This window comes from Primulina tabacum, chromosome 9 (assembly GCF_025594145.1).
Source record: "Primulina tabacum isolate GXHZ01 chromosome 9, ASM2559414v2, whole genome shotgun sequence".
Taxonomy (NCBI): domain Eukaryota; kingdom Viridiplantae; phylum Streptophyta; class Magnoliopsida; order Lamiales; family Gesneriaceae; genus Primulina; species Primulina tabacum.
In genome coordinates this window covers 35,187,907-35,207,548 of record NC_134558.1, presented here as the reverse complement: position 1 = coordinate 35,207,548, position 19,642 = coordinate 35,187,907, and the positions used below count along the sequence as shown (strand labels likewise).

General features: G+C 31.5%; 2 protein-coding genes across 4 annotated transcripts; both read right to left on the bottom strand.

Annotated features, from left to right (window-relative positions):
- Positions 1 to 2,557: 2,557 nt before the first annotated feature.
- Positions 2,558 to 9,014, bottom strand: LOC142555537 (3beta-hydroxysteroid-dehydrogenase/decarboxylase-like). Of its 3 annotated transcripts, none has more exons than XM_075666449.1 (12): positions 8,618 to 9,013; positions 7,263 to 7,352; positions 7,020 to 7,153; positions 6,563 to 6,733; positions 6,171 to 6,296; positions 5,933 to 6,012; positions 5,308 to 5,506; positions 4,718 to 4,823; positions 4,045 to 4,219; positions 3,682 to 3,838; positions 3,355 to 3,421; positions 2,558 to 3,179 (listed from the first exon to the last, which is right to left on the bottom strand). In XM_075666449.1, the coding sequence occupies exons 1-12, from the start codon at positions 8,886 to 8,888 to the stop codon at positions 3,034 to 3,036; spliced, it is 1,722 nt and encodes a 573-aa protein (XP_075522564.1). In that variant the 5' UTR covers positions 8,889 to 9,013; the 3' UTR covers positions 2,558 to 3,033. The 3 variants fall into 3 exon arrangements, 2 of the variants coding, with proteins under 2 accessions (XP_075522564.1, XP_075522565.1); XR_012822428.1 differs by having other exon boundaries at positions 3,022 to 3,179; positions 3,682 to 3,788; positions 8,618 to 9,014; XM_075666450.1 differs by lacking the exons at positions 2,558 to 3,179; positions 3,355 to 3,421; positions 3,682 to 3,838; positions 4,045 to 4,219 and adding an exon at positions 4,226 to 4,587 and having other exon boundaries at positions 8,618 to 9,014.
- Positions 9,015 to 14,567: 5,553 nt separating this feature from the next.
- Positions 14,568 to 15,418, bottom strand: LOC142556626 (ethylene-responsive transcription factor ERF017-like). Its single transcript, XM_075668103.1, has one exon. The coding sequence runs from the start codon at positions 15,407 to 15,409 to the stop codon at positions 14,807 to 14,809; it is 603 nt and encodes a 200-aa protein (XP_075524218.1). The 5' UTR covers positions 15,410 to 15,418; the 3' UTR covers positions 14,568 to 14,806.
- Between the last annotated feature and the right edge of the window lie 4,224 nt (positions 15,419 to 19,642).

The window sequence follows — 19,642 nt, the reverse complement described above, 5'->3', positions numbered from 1 at the left end:
CTCATTGTAATTTGTTGTTGTCACCGATTTCCTTTGAACTTTTGTCGTCTCAAATTTTGAAAGAAGTTGAGTGCATGCACCACTTTTACTTTTATCTGTTGGCCTCTTCTGTGGCTACGCACTCAATTCACATTGTTCATTAGCATACAAATCAAACAATTCTTGGAGAGAATGCACGACTGACTTCTTTTGATCGTCAACATTTTTCCGAAGAAAAATAGCATAATATTCAAAAAATACGTCTAACCCACATTGACTTTGATTAGGATCAAGTTATGTTGCTAAGTCGTGTACAATTGAGATATTCTCTCAATATTTTAAAATTTTGATTTTCATATTTGAAACAAAATCATGCCTAACAATATCAACGTGATATTCAATAAATTTATAAATATATTGAAAAGCTAGGGTAGAAACATGGTTGAAGTAGGGTAGTTAATGACATAAAATTTTTCAGTTGTTTCTTTAAAAATTTCTAACAAAGAAACACAATTACTCAAAATATTCTGATAATCGTCAGTCAACATTAAAAACTCTACAAACATATTATTATAATATGGATTAAATAAATCTTGAAAACATACAAAGTATGAAGTAAATTATATAAATAATTCTATCCAGTTTCAACAGGCAGAGGAAATTTTTTAAATTTAATCCTGTTTGATTTTAACAGTATTTTTCAAATCATGTATATGTCTTCTTTCACGTAATAATCTGTGACATACTTTAAAATTTCTATTATAATAGACATATGCTAATCACATTACACATTTAACACATAAGTTGATAATAAAACATGCATATCTAACATGAAAAAAATTATCATCTAAAATCGATTTTAATGAATATTTAAGGTATTTAATTGCAATAGTATTGACCATCGCATTATCTAATATGATCGACATTATTTTATTTTATATGTCATAAATCTTAACAAGATTTAGAACATATCTAGCTATAGTGTATGTGTTGCGTGACTATTCTAGATGATCTAGCACTATTTTTTTTTTTTTGGCATAGTCCAAGTTTTATCAATATAACGACATGTAACAACAAGATAATATTCATATTTCAAATTAGTTCAAATATCAGTTTTCAAATTAATTCTACATAAAATATTTGAAATATGCGATTTAATGTCTCTTTATATTCTTTATGTATATCAAAACAATATTTCTTAAGTGTGTCTAGAAATATTATGAAAATCGGGTTGAATAATGCTAGTAAATCTAACAAAACCTTCTTTTTCAGCTATTATAAAAGGTTACAACATTTTATAACAAGTTTTACGATGGTTTTCGAGAAATTTCTTTTGTGATTGTGAAAGCTTAATTTGTTGTCGGGTTGGTTCCTTACTGAATAGATGTAGTGTAGCAGAGTCAAGTTTATGTACATTGACTAAACATTTTTTCAAATTGTTTGTACCACTAGAACCACCACTCGCTTTGTAAGAATATTTAGTTTTGAAAATTTTACGTAAGACAAAAGAGTTGTTTGTACCTTTTTTTATCAATATCGAACTGATCTCAAAATTTGCTTCGCTTTGATCGGGTTGTTGTCGTGCTCATTATCATCGTGTTGCATTGCTGGGGCGGACGATGGTGTCCATCTTTGTTTACCCTCCAAAAACTATCAAATTACATGAAATTGGCTAAGTTCATCGGTCCACTATCTAAAATAAGTTAGTTGAGTTGGTACTTTCTCAACCCATGATAGACAGCCCGTCGTTGTGGGCTTCACTAACTACTTTTGACATATCTATCTAAAATAAAAGATGTAAACTAACTAAATCGTTGATGAATTATTAAAAAATCAGTTCAATAAAAAACTTATTTGAATTCGTTTGTTAATCGTATCAAGCCAAACTCGAGCTCGACAATTTAATCAAACCAAACTTAAGCATAAAGATATTCAACTCGTGAGCTTGCAATTATGTTCATTATGTTTGTTATTTTGGTTATTTATGAATGAATTTACAATTTTATGTCTGATTTAAAATTAGTTCATTGATATATTTAATTTTTAACAAATTCGAATCAAGCTCAAACTCGAACTCAAGTATGTTTTACGAGCTCGAAACGAGCCGAGCTCAAGTCAAGCTTTTTAAACATGATAAACGAGCTATTAATGAACCAAGCTAAAGCCCAGCTTGATTAACATGAAAAACGAACTTTTAACGATCCGAGCTCGAGCTTTTCGCGAACTTAATAATTTCAAGACAAGTTGAGCTCGATCATGATGATAAAAGCTCGAAACGAGCTCAAACCTCTATCAATTTTAAACGAGTCAAACTCAAGCTTGATATTATTTAGCTTAGTTTGGATCGTTTACATACATGTCTAAAATACATCCTAAATATAAATAGAATGATGTGAAATACAGAAAATAAAAAAAAATTAAAAAAAACTAAATCATTTTTCAAATATTAAAATACAAGACACTAATTTACATGCATAAAATTCAAAATAAAACATCGTTCAAAACAGATCTTGAGGGGGAAAAAAGGATTTTGATGGGCAAGTGAATCGAATGAATAAAAAGGACACGTTTATATTCCCCAATAAAAGAGCACAACACAAGACATTAAAAACGCTACTTGCGACGAATATCTCAATACAGCAAATATAAAATAACGTCTCGGTTAGTTGTAAAAATCACAAAGTATCGAGGAGAAAACGGAAGAACAATGAATGAGACACAAGAGAAACCAAACTCAAGGTCCATGACACTCAGCTTCAGACTGCAAAGGGTAGAATACACACGGTGCTCCATGTCAAAAGTTTGATGTAAAAAAGTATCTGCAAATATAGCAGAGCTCATTTTTCTTTTTCTCAGTTAAGATGTTGAAAATGTATCAGCAAATATTTCGGAGCTCGTCTTTCTTTTTCTCAGTTAAGTTGAAGCGGGAGCAAAATATTTTTTTTAAGAATGGGAGTAGAACATTTAATACCAATGGGAGACCAAATTTGAAAGAAAATCAATAAATTAGTCACAGCAAGTAAAGAGGGCATCGATACTTGGCTCTTTCACCAATTATTGTTGTTTCTTTGAGTTGGAAAGTATTCTGGTTGAGTCAGACTTAAATTTGCACCCGAATGAGAGAGCTTTGACGACCAAATCATCTATTTCTTCCTCCTTTTTCTCGTACACAACAAAAGCAATGAAGATGATGGGAAGTCCTGCGATGTTCAAAGATATGTAAAGAAATCATAGAGGACGTGAGTATTAGAACTTCGAAGTATATGTAGCGAACATAATGTGCCATTAAAATAAAATATATCAATGTCAACTTCACAGACACACTCAGGTAATACATGCCCAAAATACATAGATCATACAAAGAATCTTACATACCTATCACAAAAAGATTATGCAGTGAAAATGCTCCAACCATACTGACAAGCAATAAAGAGAGAAATACCTGCTTCAAGAGCAAATAAAAATGAACATCACTTTTAAGATGCAAGAAAGAAGTAATGTCTGTGAAATACGAATATATTCGGTAAGTTCTTCTTGATGGGGATTAGCGAACAAAAAGACAATAAATGTAAACTTTTTGTCGACCTGTGAACCCAAAATTACAATAAATTAAAGTGAAGTGTTGATGTTTTCAGGAAAAGGTGGTTAGCAGTTTATGAATGAACAGTTTACACAACTACCTTTTTTTTAGCAGTACATTACCTTGAAGAAAAGCATAGAGTCATTTCCTTTACAAAGTGATTTTAGATCATTCATAGCAGAGTTCCACCAAGATGCCACTGACAAGGAGATTTGGCGAGTTACAGCTTCTGAAACATGAAATTTCGAGTCCGGAATTTTTTCAATTTCATATCCGAATCTACAACATCACAAAGTTGAAATAAGCATTCCAACACCACTTCTACACCACTTACATTATAATATTTCAATTTTCAAATGATTTATATCATTAAGGCAGAGCGTTTGCATTTAAGAAATAAAGAAAACAATTGAAGGTTAATGCAATCACGAACGCAAGCACACGTGTTTGTATATATATGGAAAAGGGAAGGGAAGTACTAGTACATTTTCTTTGGTAGCTTGCTGTGGATGAAAAGGAAAACTGATGCTGCTAACAAAAGCTTGGAAACTATAGTAATGGCGGTGTACCCGGTTGCTATGAAATTGAAGTAAAAAGCAGCCAAGATCAACAATACAGTAAATGTTTCCTTTCTATTCCTCCACAATAATACATCAGCAACTGCAAGTGTCATCATTATCGGTTAGAGATACTGAAATGGATTACAATTCCCAAGTCAAACACAAATAATCTCGCTAGACCATTAGTTACATCACAGCTTTTCAGTTCCATGGGAAACAAAGATTGAAATCAAGCTGCAAAAAGGATGTGATTACTAGCAATAAAGAAGCAGACAATAAACCAATACACACAAAAAAGTGATATTCTGTGAAAAGATCGATTCATTTTCTTTTATAATTGCACCCAAGCCAGGGTATCATAAATTGTCTGCATCCCTGCCACTGTTCAAGAGCACTTACCCAGTGATGGTTTTTGCCACTGGCCCACTATCTCCGAAAATTACCACTGCTTTGGAATTAGCTAGTTAACTACATTTAAAAATAATAATCTAAAACATGGTTCCAGATATCCTTGTTCAAAGATGCATATCAATGCAAACACAGTCTGTGGTTCAGTAATGACATCGATAGATAAGTTTTTCCATCATAAAGTCAGTACCTTTTCCACTGCCGAGAAGCAATTCAGCTTTAGATGGCCCAATCCTTTTAGTTCGAGCATCAGCCCTCAAGTGTGGGTATGATTCGATAGTTCTTCTCAGGCCCTCCTGTATATAACAGCATCCAACTAATCAAAATGCGCATAGTTGCGGAAAATATTACTAAATAGATGAGATCACACTCCACGAGTACCGCACAGGTAAAATTGGAATTGTGCAGTTGATAAAGAGATAAAAAATTTGTAACACAAAAGGAATTCGGTCTCATCTTAATCATGTTCATTTGTTCACAAACTAGAGTGTTTGCCTTGTTCATCTTAGAAATACCTCGAAAATGTTGACATTTAAATCAATATTGAGCATTGAATGAAGTGACTTAATAGAACTAGACAAGTTATTATTGTTCCATGGGCTTAATAATATAACTGCATACACATGCACACAGCATCAATCAAGCCCTATAAAGTCGATAGAACCAAACTGTATCAGATAGAAAACAAAAGCATGAGATGGTAGAGCTCCAGCTTGCAACCAACTTAAACAACTGTGTTTCCCAATGATGAAAAAGAGAGAGAGTTTACTCTTCGCAGACCTGGAGTGTGACAATGGGATTGTAGCCAAGACGATCATTTGCCTTGGAACAATCAAAAGTTCTGCTCCGAGACAGAAGTCTAATTCTTGAAGGTGTCAATTGTGGTACCTTCATTCCATAGGGGGCTAGAAGTTTATAAATCAACTCCACCAAGTTTGCAATTGGCATCATAACAGCAGCTGGAATCTTAATTTTTGGCCTGCATACTACACAAGATCAGAAATAAAGATAACTTAAACTGTTAATTATATATATGAAACAAAAAACAATCCCTCAAAAAAAAAAAAAAAAATTGGCCATGCAAAAGGGGAAACTGTTGAATTTCTTACTATCATAGCATTTGTCAAAGCAGCAGTCATGTATGAACGGTAGAAAAATATCATTAAATACATCGTTCAAAAGCCAAGGAAAAAAAGCAACTCAGGACAACATAATGAAAAACTTTGCCCTAAGATCTGATATCAAGCAAAAAGAGCCATTTCAACTTTTCTTCTAGACGTGATTAAATATACCAATCAGTCCAAGATTAGTATTCCGAACTCATTGCTAGGCACCAATGAATGTTGGGAGCTGGGGAATTGTCCTAAAACGAAAAAGATGCACATGCTTCAGAACAAAAGAATACCTTTCATAACCAAGACCTTCGAGAAGGAGAGACATAAACTCCCAAAACTTAATCGATTCCATATTGGTAATGAAATATGCCTGCAAGAATGATTTGCCATTGAAACATCTCAATGCGACCTCAACAACAAATGAGGCTTAATATTTCTACTTCATATTAAAGAAAAAATATCAGTCTATCAAAATAGGACGAAATGCTAAGATAAAGCAATCAAGAAGACCTTTCTGCAAAAATGTACCTGTCCGGCAGCTTTTTCTGATACTGGCTGTTCAGATGCCAAAGCTCGTTCAGCACAAATGTGAGCGTGTGCCACATTCTCGACATAAGTAAAATCATACATATTGTTCCCATCTCCAATGATAAACTGGTCATTCCACAACAGAACGTCCGAAAAAAGTGCTTGAATTGTTCAGTATACGAGACAAAATATAATCCATATCAAAATAAAAACAAATAAAACAAAGGAGGAAGGATGACTTCATGGATCACTCCCAAAATTATGTAATCCCAATCGAACACACAACACAGTGTTGACGGTTGAAATAAACGGTTAATCTCGCTCTTTCGTAAATAACAACTTGACGAATTAATAATATCAGATTGACAAAACCAGATATTTCGAGTAATTACCTTTGATTTCCCAGCCCTTGCAGCATCAACTAAAGATGGAACAAGCAATTTATCACCAGGGCCAAAAATGCTGCTAGGTCTGATGCAGCATGTTAGAAGTCCATTCGATCCATTTGACTTGATAACCAGGGCCTCTCCTTCAGCTTTGGTGCTGGAGTACGAATCATTGTGCTAAAAATTGACCATATGAATTCTAGTGATTTATATTAAAAAGAATAGCTGAAAGCAATGCTTTATGAAAAGCACGGGTGGGGATTCGAGATTGAGCATTCACACTAACAGGTCAAGAAATATTAAACATCAAGGTTCTTAGAATTGAACTGACAAGTGATAACCAGTATATAAACACTTAAAAAAAGAGTAACAATGTTCTTACTTCTTACTGCGTCAGATAATCAATCACTATGCTGCATTGAACCAACAAAAATATCAATATTCATTATTCTCCATTCAATACCTTAGCAGGATAGGGTATTGATTCATTTCCATTTATAATTCCATTGACTCCATCAAAGACAACACTTGGTGAGCTTGTATATACAAGCCGTTTTACTTTCAGCTCGATACATGCATCAATAATGTTCTTGGTTCCTACATACCATAGATCTATTAGTATAAAGGGAGAGTAAATTGGTTGGTGAGAAAGAATGTAATCCAGAAAAATTACATGTATCTTTCTAAGATTAAGGAAACAACTAACCTTGTACATTGACTGAGTGATGGAGTTCATGATTATTGATAGAAGAATCGGGAGCAGCCATGTGAAAGACAACCTCAGATCCTTGGCAAGCTGCAATGGCAAAAAAAAATTAAGAAATGGTCAAAAAATTTCAAAAATCTGTACTGAAGTTCAATTAACAAAAAAAAAAAAACAAGTAAAAGTATATTCTGAAATGCCAAGTTTAAATTTTTTAGTAGACCAGATCGTGGGATTTTAATACATCAATTCAGGACTGAAACTTCCGCTCTCTTCCTTTCCGCAAAATATCCCATTATTTTCCTTTTTCACAAATTTGTCTTTGGGCTATTTTTTTAACTTCTTTCTTTTCATGTTTTTCTCCAAACACACATCATTTCATACATTAAATTATTCATCAATAAACACAAAATAATGTTTATCATAAACAAAGACATTTCAGAATTTCTTTTTTCAATCAACTGATATGAGATATCCCTAAAAAATCTTGGGATGAAAGAAGTAAGAGGCCACCTATGCAACTGTTACAATTACACTTTTTGCAGTGCGAATTTTAAAATATTTTTACGAATTCACTTCTACCTACAAAATTTATATAATAATGCCTTATAGCCAAAAATCCATTATTGCCATCAAGAAAATTTAAAAAAGACATAAAGCTCACCATTAGTTATAGAAGTTTGTTTGCTAATGACACATTCCAGAGGCTAGATGCTCAAATTTGCAATGAATAGATGAACAGAAATCAGATTGGACTGCATGATTACAAACTCTAACAAAGTTATTATTCTTTCTTATTTTTAACTGTCTAATGAACAATACCAGACTCTCTGTAAGAACATTTTGATTCATAATCTCAACACTGTCAGATAAGCCACACCAATTTTGTGTAACGGTCTTCAAAATGCTAACGAGCATAGTGGACTCACAAGCAAAAGATGTGAAAAAATTACTTTCTTTTGCAAAACGTTATCGTAAACAAGTTAGCATTTGACCATAAAAAAGAAGCAACGAGTTCAAATTTGGCTCCATCAATCGGTAAAAGCTAACTTGAGCTAAAAAGGACTTGACTCATCAAATCAAACTTATACATCACTTACCCTAAAAAGTGCTAGACTAAAGCTCATTCCATATCGGTTTTTAAAACAATCAAACCAAAGAATGAATCCAAACACTATTGAAGTATGAATAAATTAAAAAAGCTAACCGAGCTTGAACGACGTAACTCTTAATTTGATTTGTTTACACGTTTAACTTCTTGCTTCGGCAGTATACATCCACTGAATGCGAGAATATGTAACTTCTTTTTTCATACAAATTAACCATCAATTATGAAAATATAATGTTGGAAAGAGGACCTTTGAACACTTGCGATTTGTCACGGAGATCTGCGGCCACGTAGACGGCACGGCCAGATTTCAAGGCTTCTCCGAGAACACCATTCTCCTCGTCGGAATCCAGCTTGATGGTGGGCCCTAAATCAGCAATACGCACCGAGAACATGTTGTAGTTGATTAGCATCACCACCAGATGCCTCGCCGCAAACCCTCTCCCGCCGGTCACCACGCACCACCTCTCCTCCCCACCACCCATCGGGTCGAACTCAATCCCTATTGATTCCCTATCCATCGATAAATGCAGTAATGTAACCCAGAAAATTGAGTGAAGCTGACAAAACTTCAACTTGGATCTCGCAATCGCAAGTGACAGTGGGTGGATCTATCCTTATCGGTGGTGATAGCACATGAAAACTCAAAATTATATTTTCAGAATTTTTATTTTTTATACGAAATTGGAATTGTATGATATATTATATTATTAAATGATTTAATATTTATTTGTTTATGATAGTTTACAAAATTTAAATGGTTTGGTTTAAATTTTTTTTTAAATAAACTAATCCATTTTTTATATCCTCTTTTTCCGAATTTACGATGAGTATTTTAATTTAATGTATATTAAAAATAATTTCTTTTTTTTTCTTTTTTTGACAGATAAAATAATTTCTTTTAGAAATATTAAATAAAGTAATAAAGTTTTTCATTTATAGAGAGATTGTTATTCCTTGAGGGTGTGTATATAGGTTAACGTAGGTTTGGAAGCGAATCCAAGTGAACCAAATCTAATATGAAAAAAATTACAAGTCTCGAATTTGATTCAAACTAATCATATTTGAACTTGAATTTCATTCGAATCTCGAATAGTTCAAAACTTCGGCTCAAATTTGATTCAAATTAGAGTGTGATTTCGAATTTGATTCTAAAAATTCAAACATATTCACGAGATATTCGAGTTATTACTTGAAAAGTTCGATATATATTTATTTAATACATATTTATATTACAACAATATATTATTAAAGCTCGTGAGAGGTTCACTGATTATCCGATAAAATAATTTGAACTTGTATTCGATTCGAAAATATTTTTAGCGTATTCAAGAATTTAATAATTTCAAATAAAAATCAAATATATTTTTAGAAACTCAAAAAACTTGCAGTCAGTTTGATTTTAGAAATTAAAGGCAGTTGAGCTTTTACCATGATTTTAGCATAAGTTTGGAGTTTGATCAACCGAGTTTTTTAATAATAATAATAATAATAATAATAATAATCTCAGTTTTTTCCCAATTTAAAATATCGAATTACTTCTTTTAAATTAGAATAAGTTTCTTGTGAGACGGTCTCACGAATTTTTATCTGTGAGACGTGTCAACCCTATCGATATTCACAATAAAAAGTAATACTTATAGCATAAAAAGTAATATTTTTTCATGGATGACCTAAATAAGAGATCTGTCTCACAAAATACGACCCGTGAAACCGTCTCACACAAGTTTTTGCCTTTAAATTAAGGTAAAAATATATTGATCGAATATGTTTTAAGATAATAAATATTTTGATTAACCGATATGAGGTAGTTTTCATTCACCTTCCCTAATTTTATATATTAGTTACTTCGCACACGCATTGCTTGTGTTTACAGTCTTTTTTATCATTATTGATGGCCTAAAGTGAAAATTAACAAATTATGGAAGGATTAAATTGATATTTAAATTATATAAATAAAAAAAATAAAAGTGTGTTTTGAAATTTAAAACAAAAAACAAAAGTGTAATATTAATATCATATAAGGGCAAAGTTGGAAAAAAAATTGGTGTGCTTTCTAGGTGGTTACTATAATGTACTCAACTTTAATAAGATAAAGTAGAATCGAGTAGATATGTCGTTCATCTTCATTGACATGTTATAATTTTTATAATTGTAAGAAAATAAATGAAAATTGTATAAAATATAAGAAATGTGAATGCAAATCAATTTCGGTTTAATTGGATTGAGAAAAAATAACAATTTTTTTTAAAAAAAATCTATATATAGTCAGTAGTCAATTCTGGGAAACCCCTCTTAATTTGGTCGGTCCTATTGATATATATATGTCAACTATATACTTTGTTATTTACTTTAGATGAAAGCATGTGATATCCAATCTACTTAAAAATAGATAGATCAAATATTTAATTAACATTCCATTAATATGTAGTAGGTTCTATTAAACCATTTGCGATGGCCGATAACCAATGATTTATATGATACAAAAGTCTCAAATTTAACATGAGTCATCGAGTTCGTTAATCAATTACAACATACTTTCAATCTTGAAAAAAACAATTTGCTCACGAATTAATTTTGTGAGATTAATTTTTGACACGACCCATTTATAAAAAAATATTACTTATTATGTTAATAATATTATTTTTTATTGAAAACATAGACCAAAATCAACTTATTTTACGTATATAAATTAATGAGACGGTCTTACAGAAAACACACTTTTAACGTATATTAAGTTGTTATTTCATGAAATGAATTTATTTGGAAAACGGCGGTGTGTTTTGAGTTTCATTCATGGAAAATATCCATTTTTCCCTCTCATAAAATAATAATAATAATAATAATAATAAAAGAAAACTCAGTCTTCTCAGATTTTGGATGCAAATGTCTAAGAGGAAATGAATTGTCAAATTATCTAATGCAGTTGTGCAAGAGGCCAGAATGTCAAAATTTTAGTGCTTTTTGCGAGGAATGGTGCGAACACGTACGTTACGTGGTTTCATTGTAAGTGTCAAATAACGAATCCTTCAAATTTTATTTGTAATTTCTTTTAAGTATCAGGTTTTGTCTTTTCCCACCCAATATATATATCAGATTTTAATGATAAATTTTAAAATTTATAGTGTGATTTTTTGTATGCTTACGTTCACCTATTTAATCATGTGCTTACTAATGGAATAAATGAATTGAGCCAGTTCACGAATTTTTCAAATCAGCTCGAAAAATATTTGATTTGTTTTCAATCTTATCGAAGTCGAGCCTTCAAGTTTTAGTTATGGTTCGATTTATTTTGTCCACACTTCGTACTATTTTATGTACATCCATGGCATAAAAGAAGAGTCTCATTCTCATTTGTGTCTTAAAGTTATATACACAGACGCATATGTGATCTAAAAGACCGAAAAAGATCACTGTAGATTAACGTATATTTAATTACGTACACATGTTATTACTCATTAGGCATGAAATACATATTAACATCTGTGTCGGAAAATGCATTATTGAAAAGTAAAACAGGGAATGAAATTAATATTTCTAATTTTTTAAATTAAAAAAAAAAACCAAAATAACATTACATTTTTTCTTTGGTTTTTTTAGTTGGCATTGATTTTCTAATAAATCGTACAAATTTTATTTGCTAATTGATTTTAGAATAGTATATATATAATATTTTCTGGGAGAGGTAAAATGTGATATTAAAATTAATGTTTATATCCAAATATTTTTTTTAAAAAAAAAGAGTTTCTGAAAGCATATGGTGATAAAATAATATTGTTTATTTTGTTTTTAAAAGTGGGAAAATTGTTTTTTTAGAGCCAAACCAAGCATATATACCCTAATTGTTTTTATGAATTATACACAATATATTAACATTTGAACTGGAAAAATTTGTGTAATTTTTATTAAAAAAACAAAATCCAACTCAAGTTACAACCCATATAATGTAGTAGTGAAAAATTACCAAAACGGTTCTCTAAGTTAATCTATTATCGGTTTTGATATGCTAAGAATCTAAGTAATCAAAATCGAATCTTTATTTTGTATTTTTTCTTCTTTTGGTCTTATTTTTATCGGAACGTTGATATGTTATCAAATATGTCAATATTTTTCGATGTTATGTCAGGTCTTGAACTGAAAATCAGTCTCATTTTAGGGACACGTGATATCACTAGGCCAAATAACATGTGGCGATAGAACATATAATTTTGGTCACCTTACTTGTGTTTTTTATTTGATAAAAATATATGAGTAGGTCTCTTGTGAGACGGTCTCACGAATCTTTATCTGTGAGACGGATCAACCCTACCGATATTCACAATAAAAATCAATATTTTTTAGCATAAAAAGTAGTACTTTTTCATGGATGACACAAATAAGAGATCCGTCTCACAAAATACGATCCATGAGACCGTGTCACACAAATTTTTGTGTAATACATATTCGTACCATTTGGTACATATGAATGCATGGATTAACGTGGGCCAATTAAAAAACTTATAAGATAAGATTGTGACTTTACAAATTATAATATTCTTAAATACGATTAATTTTGTTAGACATGTATGTATTTAATTATTAAAATTAAAATTATAAAATATTTATAATCAGACGGCTAGCTAATTTATATTATATGGATGGACGGTTTGACCCCCGACGCGTCGATGTAGATAGAACAAAGCCTAATTTATTTATATCTTGGGGTATGTTCAAGTAACTAACTACTTAACTTTCAACGACAAAAACGTTACTCACCTTTTACCTTGAACCAATAAATAAATAATATTGGACAGCCACATATCTTTTAAATCCAAGTCAACGCATTATGCAAATGCGCTTTTTCAACGGCTAAAACAGGTTTGACCGAATGAATTCCATTCCCAAGCAAAAAACCATCCTTTAAAAACGAGTTTTCGTCATCATCATTTTTATTATTTATTTTTCATATCAATTACCGGATAATATACATATACACACACAATAGATAAATTAAAATTTATTTAATTCCATGTACAAAAGTTCTGGATTTTAAGTTCACCTAACAATTATTAAATTTTTTAGCTTATTTTCCGATGGTATCTTTTTAGTATATATTTTATGTTGTCAAATGGTCAAAATCGACACATATGTTTCAAATTAATTTTGTGCTTTTCATTAAATAATGCTTCCAAAAATACTTTGCGTTAATATTTTAATAAAAAATATAACATGGTCAAAAATATCTTTTGTTCGTTTAAAGCGGCATTTACCCCAAATTATTACCGCTTGTCTTCTTTAAAAAATTGATTCAAATATTTTAGAAAATGGTAATATTAGGAAAATTGTGGGATTCAATATCGAATGTTTGGTGAAGAATGCAATGATCACATGCACACTGAGTCTATCACGCGGCCGCTTCTTCTATATGTATTGAGTAAACCTTAGAGATAACATAGTATCCTCAAAAAAATGTTAGGTAAACCGCACAAGGCTTGTCAGAGAAAGTGTTGATAGGAAGAATTGAACCATAACTATTGGTCAAACACTCACCAAATCCATCAACTCGGACACCCTCTTGAGGAGATCAATAATCTCTTTGATGAATGGTATTTTGAACTTAGGAAAAATCGGATTCGATTTAAATTTTTTGGTTGTACTTTGCGAACTTGCAGGTTTTTGGAGATGATTTTTGTAAGCATGATAAAGGGGATGAGGGGAAGGAATGAGTGTAGACAGCTGAAACATTATTCTACAAATCGAGGAAGAAACTTTAGTTAAATGGGAGTTTATGCTTTACACGAGAATATGTATTTATAATAACAAAAATGACCTTTAGCAGTCCCTTAGTCAACTTTAGCTAGCTAATAACATCAGTTATTTCATGTTTTTTTACGAATTATGTAGCTAAAATTTGAAAATTAATTAATTTTTACACGAGATTAAATTTTTTTTGATTACGTGACCATCGAATTATACTTCGATTTTCGAGATTTGTATCTCATGTACTAGAATGTCTATTTTCTTTGTTATCGATTAACAAGCTTTTTAATGCACTAGCTAGAAATAAAAATAGAAAACCTTGTCATAAAATTTGTTTTATAATTTATTGAATTCATTCCAAATAATTATACAATCCCAATTAAGCTTCTATATTGGACAATATATTTCCGAAGACATAAATTTACCTAAATTAGATAGGCAGCTTAATGTTCTGCTATACATCAGAACATTATAAATAATAAAGATCTTGGATTGAAATTAAACTTATTTCTATTAAGTATATTATTTTTAATTCTCCTCAAGATATATAAAGTTTTCTAGTTTCTCAGTATATCTTGCATGCATGCATGCATGCAGCTCTTGCAGTACTAGTTATATATAAAAGTTTTATTACCAACTATTTCACTCTATTAATCTACTGTGAAATCATTTTTCAGTATGTGAGAATGCAAAAATTGCCTCAGAAATTCCAAAGAAAATTCGACGTAAAGTAGCCGTCATGTCCATGGCCATTATCTTCATCATCGTCAACAACATCAACTGCGAAATCCGGCGGCGCGTACACATCACAGTGCTCCTGAAAAAGCCCGAAATCAGAAACACTCTCCTGTTGATTCCTACCTCCAGTGCCGTTTTCTACGGGATCCAAGAACGACCAATCAATGGAGTTAGAAGACCCGGACCGAAACTGGTCCTCTACTCCACTCTCCACTGGCAGCGGTGCCAGCCGCTGTCTACTTGAGCTTCCCCCATAACTACTAGCGTACCGCTGTGCAACAGCCTGAATCTCCCCCGGCGTCAGCGACTGGGCGCCTGCGATATTCGGCGGGTCATCCGGGAAATTAAACTTGGCGTTGTGGCCGCGGAGGCAGAACTGGGCGGCGTCGAACGCCCGCGCCGCCTTCTCGGCCGTGTCGTAGGAGCCGAGCCATATGCGATCCCGGCTGTTCGGAAGCCGTATCTCGCAGACATATTTCCCCCATTTACGTTTTCTTACACCCGTGTACTTCAATTCTTGGTCCTGTGCGTCGAGATTCGACGAGTTCCCACTGTTGGTATCCATTTTTTGTTGTAAATGTTGCGGCTGAGAGATCAAGTTGATTTAAATATATATATAAGGGGGAGCACAGTCCAAGAATCCACGGGGGAAGGGAGAAAATGGAATTAAGATTGAATTAATGGATTTCACGGGTCAAAAAGGTTGTCCGAGGAGCGCGTTGAATTGTAAAGGACACAGTATAAATATAAATGATAGGGAAAAAAAACCTTTTTAAAAATGAATGCATTTAGTGAGTTTGCACGTGAATATATAATCCAATAATCCATTGCTTGTGGCAACTGGAAATTGCCCTTTATGCCGCCGGGAGGTAATTTAACCATTTTAATAATTTTAATTCTAAAATAATTTGACTAAATTATTAGGAAGTGTGAGTTATTTTCTTTTTAAATCATGATCACAATAATTTTTTTTATGACGGTGAAATTTTAAATCGCTACTCTTTGATATGTAGTGGATCAATTATCGATCTAACGTAGATTCAGTATCCTGCAACCACGTTAGACAAACTTTGTGCGATCCAAAAAGTGTTGACAGATAATCGAACTACTGACCATGATCAAACATTCACTTATTTCTTCAACTCATACACATGTGATAGCACCACAATCATTTTCAGTCTAAAAAAAATAGATTCTCCAATTTTCAAATTATTAACTCCCAACTCCCAAGAATTAAAAAAATAATAAGTTTCTTATATTTTTTGTTTTTCTCTTTTTGGTATGACATATATATTAATATCATATATGTTTGATATATAATCACGTGATAATTGTCGATTTGAAGATAACTGCCATTTTTTTTAAACTCGAAGATATAGTTTTTAAATATATGTTTTTCCTTATTTAGATGTGATGTTGAACCGGACTTATTAATTTATTACTTTAAAAAGATGTCCCAAATTAATTTTTATGGCGGCATATATTAACGGATCGTGTCACACGTGAGACGTGTGTTTTAAAGAAAAGATAAGATAATGAAGTAGTTTTTTTTTTTTAAATGAAAGTTATTAATTGTTGAAATTGAAATGATATGAGAAAATAAAATATAAAAAAAATGCTATATATAAATAGATAGTTAGATGGTGTTTAAAAAATTATAAAAAAAGTTCCACCATCATAAATCTATACGAAAGTTTGCTGGTAAAAAAAATTAACTTTAATAAATAGCATAGATTAGCGGATCAGGCTTATTAATTTACTACTTAAAATGATGTCTGGAATTATTCTGGCTCGTATATAATATATATTAATAGATCGTGACACACACGATACATATGTTTCGTAGAAAACATAGAGAATGGATTTTTTTTAAATTAACGTTATAAATAGTTGAAATTTAAATGATACGAAAGAAAATAAAACGTAAAAAAACATTATTTATAATTAGATAGATAGGGGTGTTTTGGGAATTGTAAAAAAGTGGTGATGTGCCTGATACCATGTAAGTAAATGAACCAAAATGGTCGGAAAATAAAATTTAGCGTGTCGAGACCAAAGTTTGACGCGTTGATGAACTAAAACGTAAAATTGGGCAAGTTAATCGACGAAAAAAATATATTTTCCATATGTATTACAGACATCTTTTGTTATGACAAACGGCACAATCCATTAACATGATACGAGGAGCAGCTTGATTTATCTTCGAAAGGTTGAATCTTTATCTACATATTTTAATGACAATAACTGTGTTGTTGAAGTACCCATTCATAAGCAGCATACATGTAATCTCGTAAGGCGTGGACCATGCAATACGGGAACTTGGGCTGGGCCAGCCCCGTAACAATTATAAATCTGAAAATGAAAAAGGTTACTTTTGTTTTTATCAATCTCCAAAACAATTATCCAATACCTGTTTGCAAGATCTTTATATTTAAATCCTACCATTATTTTTTTTAATCATATATTAAAATCAAATGTAGCTCCCAACAACCATTTCCACAACTTTTTGGTTCCAATTTCAAAACAAGAACAAAAATCGATAAAGCAAGTTTAAACTAAATGTAATCATAACATTAATTATACCACAAATTTTTCTTAAACTTTATTAGAGAAAATTGCAAAATCTGGTATTTTATATTTATTTCTTTGCGATTTTAGTCATATATATGGTTACATTTAAGTTTTAGTCAACTATCTTTGTTTTGTTGATTTTTTTTTTAAAAAAAATTAGTCATCTATCCACGTGCCTCCGATGTGGTGCTAGCTTGGCTCTCACGTGTCAATTTTCAGGTTAATATTTACATGCAAAAAAGGACTAAAATTGCAAAACAAATCGTTAAAATACAAAAAAAAAAAGAAAAAAGAAAAAAGAAAAACGAAAGATTTAAGATTAAAATTCAGTGTAGTAACATAGATGATCAAATTTAGAAAACTCAAATATAAAAGATGAAAAATCAATATATTTTATCATTTTAATAATTCAAATATACTAGATAACATATGAAAATGATACAAAGGCATGTAGAGTCACCAAATGAGATGATCATGTCGGATAAGCTCACCCGACCGCGCGGGTTGGGTTGGAAAATTTTCAATCCTCCCAAATGACACGCCGACCTGCCTCACCCATTTCAACTGCTCTTAAGACTTGAGGCATGTCCGTTATCGGTCGGAGTAGTATGTTTTAGGACAAAAAATTTCAATATTAGAATAATATTTCATGCATAATCACCAGAGTTGTCAAAATGAGTCAGCTGCGTCTGGTTGACCAGCCTATCAAATAGTGGGTTGTGGCGTATTGCGGTCTAACTTGCCTAACCCGTCAAATATAACTAAAAATTGACTTATTATATCCCGCCAAATAACAAGTTGTGGTAGTTTGCGGCACGGCCGGTTCACTGACCCGTTTTGAGCACTCTAATAATAACACTGACATGCCATTAATTTATTATTTCGTCCCTCAATAATAAATATTAATAAAATCCAACTTTGTATTTTTTTTAATAAAAATTAACCAGAAATGCTTTAATTTCTTATTGTTTAAAGATAAATGAATCCTTGTCAAACTTTAATTTTCTTAATGATATAGTACAATAATTACCAAGAATACAATAATAATTTTACAAACGTAATTAAAATTCTATTATGATGATTCTAGTGGATGACATTTTTTGCATCAAGAAAAATTAAATATAGAAAAAAAGAGTATTTTCTATTAAAGAGATCAAAGAAAATAAAAGTAAAATGGAGTGTATAAATTTAACATTTTTGAAGTAGCGATAATTTGTTGTTTTTAATTCACATGCATGCATTCTTGTCAAACAATAAATATTAATAGTATATTAATTAATTAATTAACATGTGAAAGAGTTAGTTAAACTTCCAATCAATTTAATTATCCTAGGTAACCCACATGTTCGGCAAACATTTAAGAAATATCAAAGGACTGCAAAAAAGTCCAAAAACAATTAAAATGAATTAAAATCGGTTAATTCGGTCCGATTCGCTTTAAAATAAATTTGTGATTTCACTTTAATTATATATGTAATTTTTTTAACATTACAGTCTACACAAATGCATAAAAATATAAAATCACATACATCACAAATGTATAAGTTTTGTTTGAATACAATTAATACATGTTTTTTTTAATTATAAAATAACATAACATGGGCAGGCGGCGTCTCGACCGGTGACGAGAGATGGGTGGGCGGTGGATGAAGTCAAGAGCGGAGAATAGAGAAGTGAGAACGAGAAAGCCAAAGCGTTTAGAATTAGATTAGAACTAGGGTTGATTTTAAAATCTTAAAATATATAAAAATTGATAAATAATAAAAATTTATTAAATATTAGTATTTATTATATCGGTTAATTCGGTTAATCGATTTCAAAATTTTGGAAATCGTAATCGAACCGAATTAACCGATATAACCGTAATTTTTAATTTTAAACCGAATTTCTGAAATAACAGACCGAATTTTCGAATTTGCTCGGTTCGATCAGTTAATTTGATTTTAACCGAAATCTTGCTCAGCCCGTATATTCAAATTTGTTTCGAACCACTTTTCATAAATGCAAGATTTTATGGCTTCATGTTCATCGCTAACTATTCTTAAAAAAAAAAGAAAAAAAAAAGCTACTTCATCGCTAACCTAGTTGCAAATTGACTCCCACCTCCTCTCCTACCCTACCCTATCCTACCCTACCCCACCCTACCCTACCCTACCCCAGTCCACCTTACCCCCTCACTCTATGTCCTAATTTCTGAATAAATACTCCACATTTTTTCACCGCAACT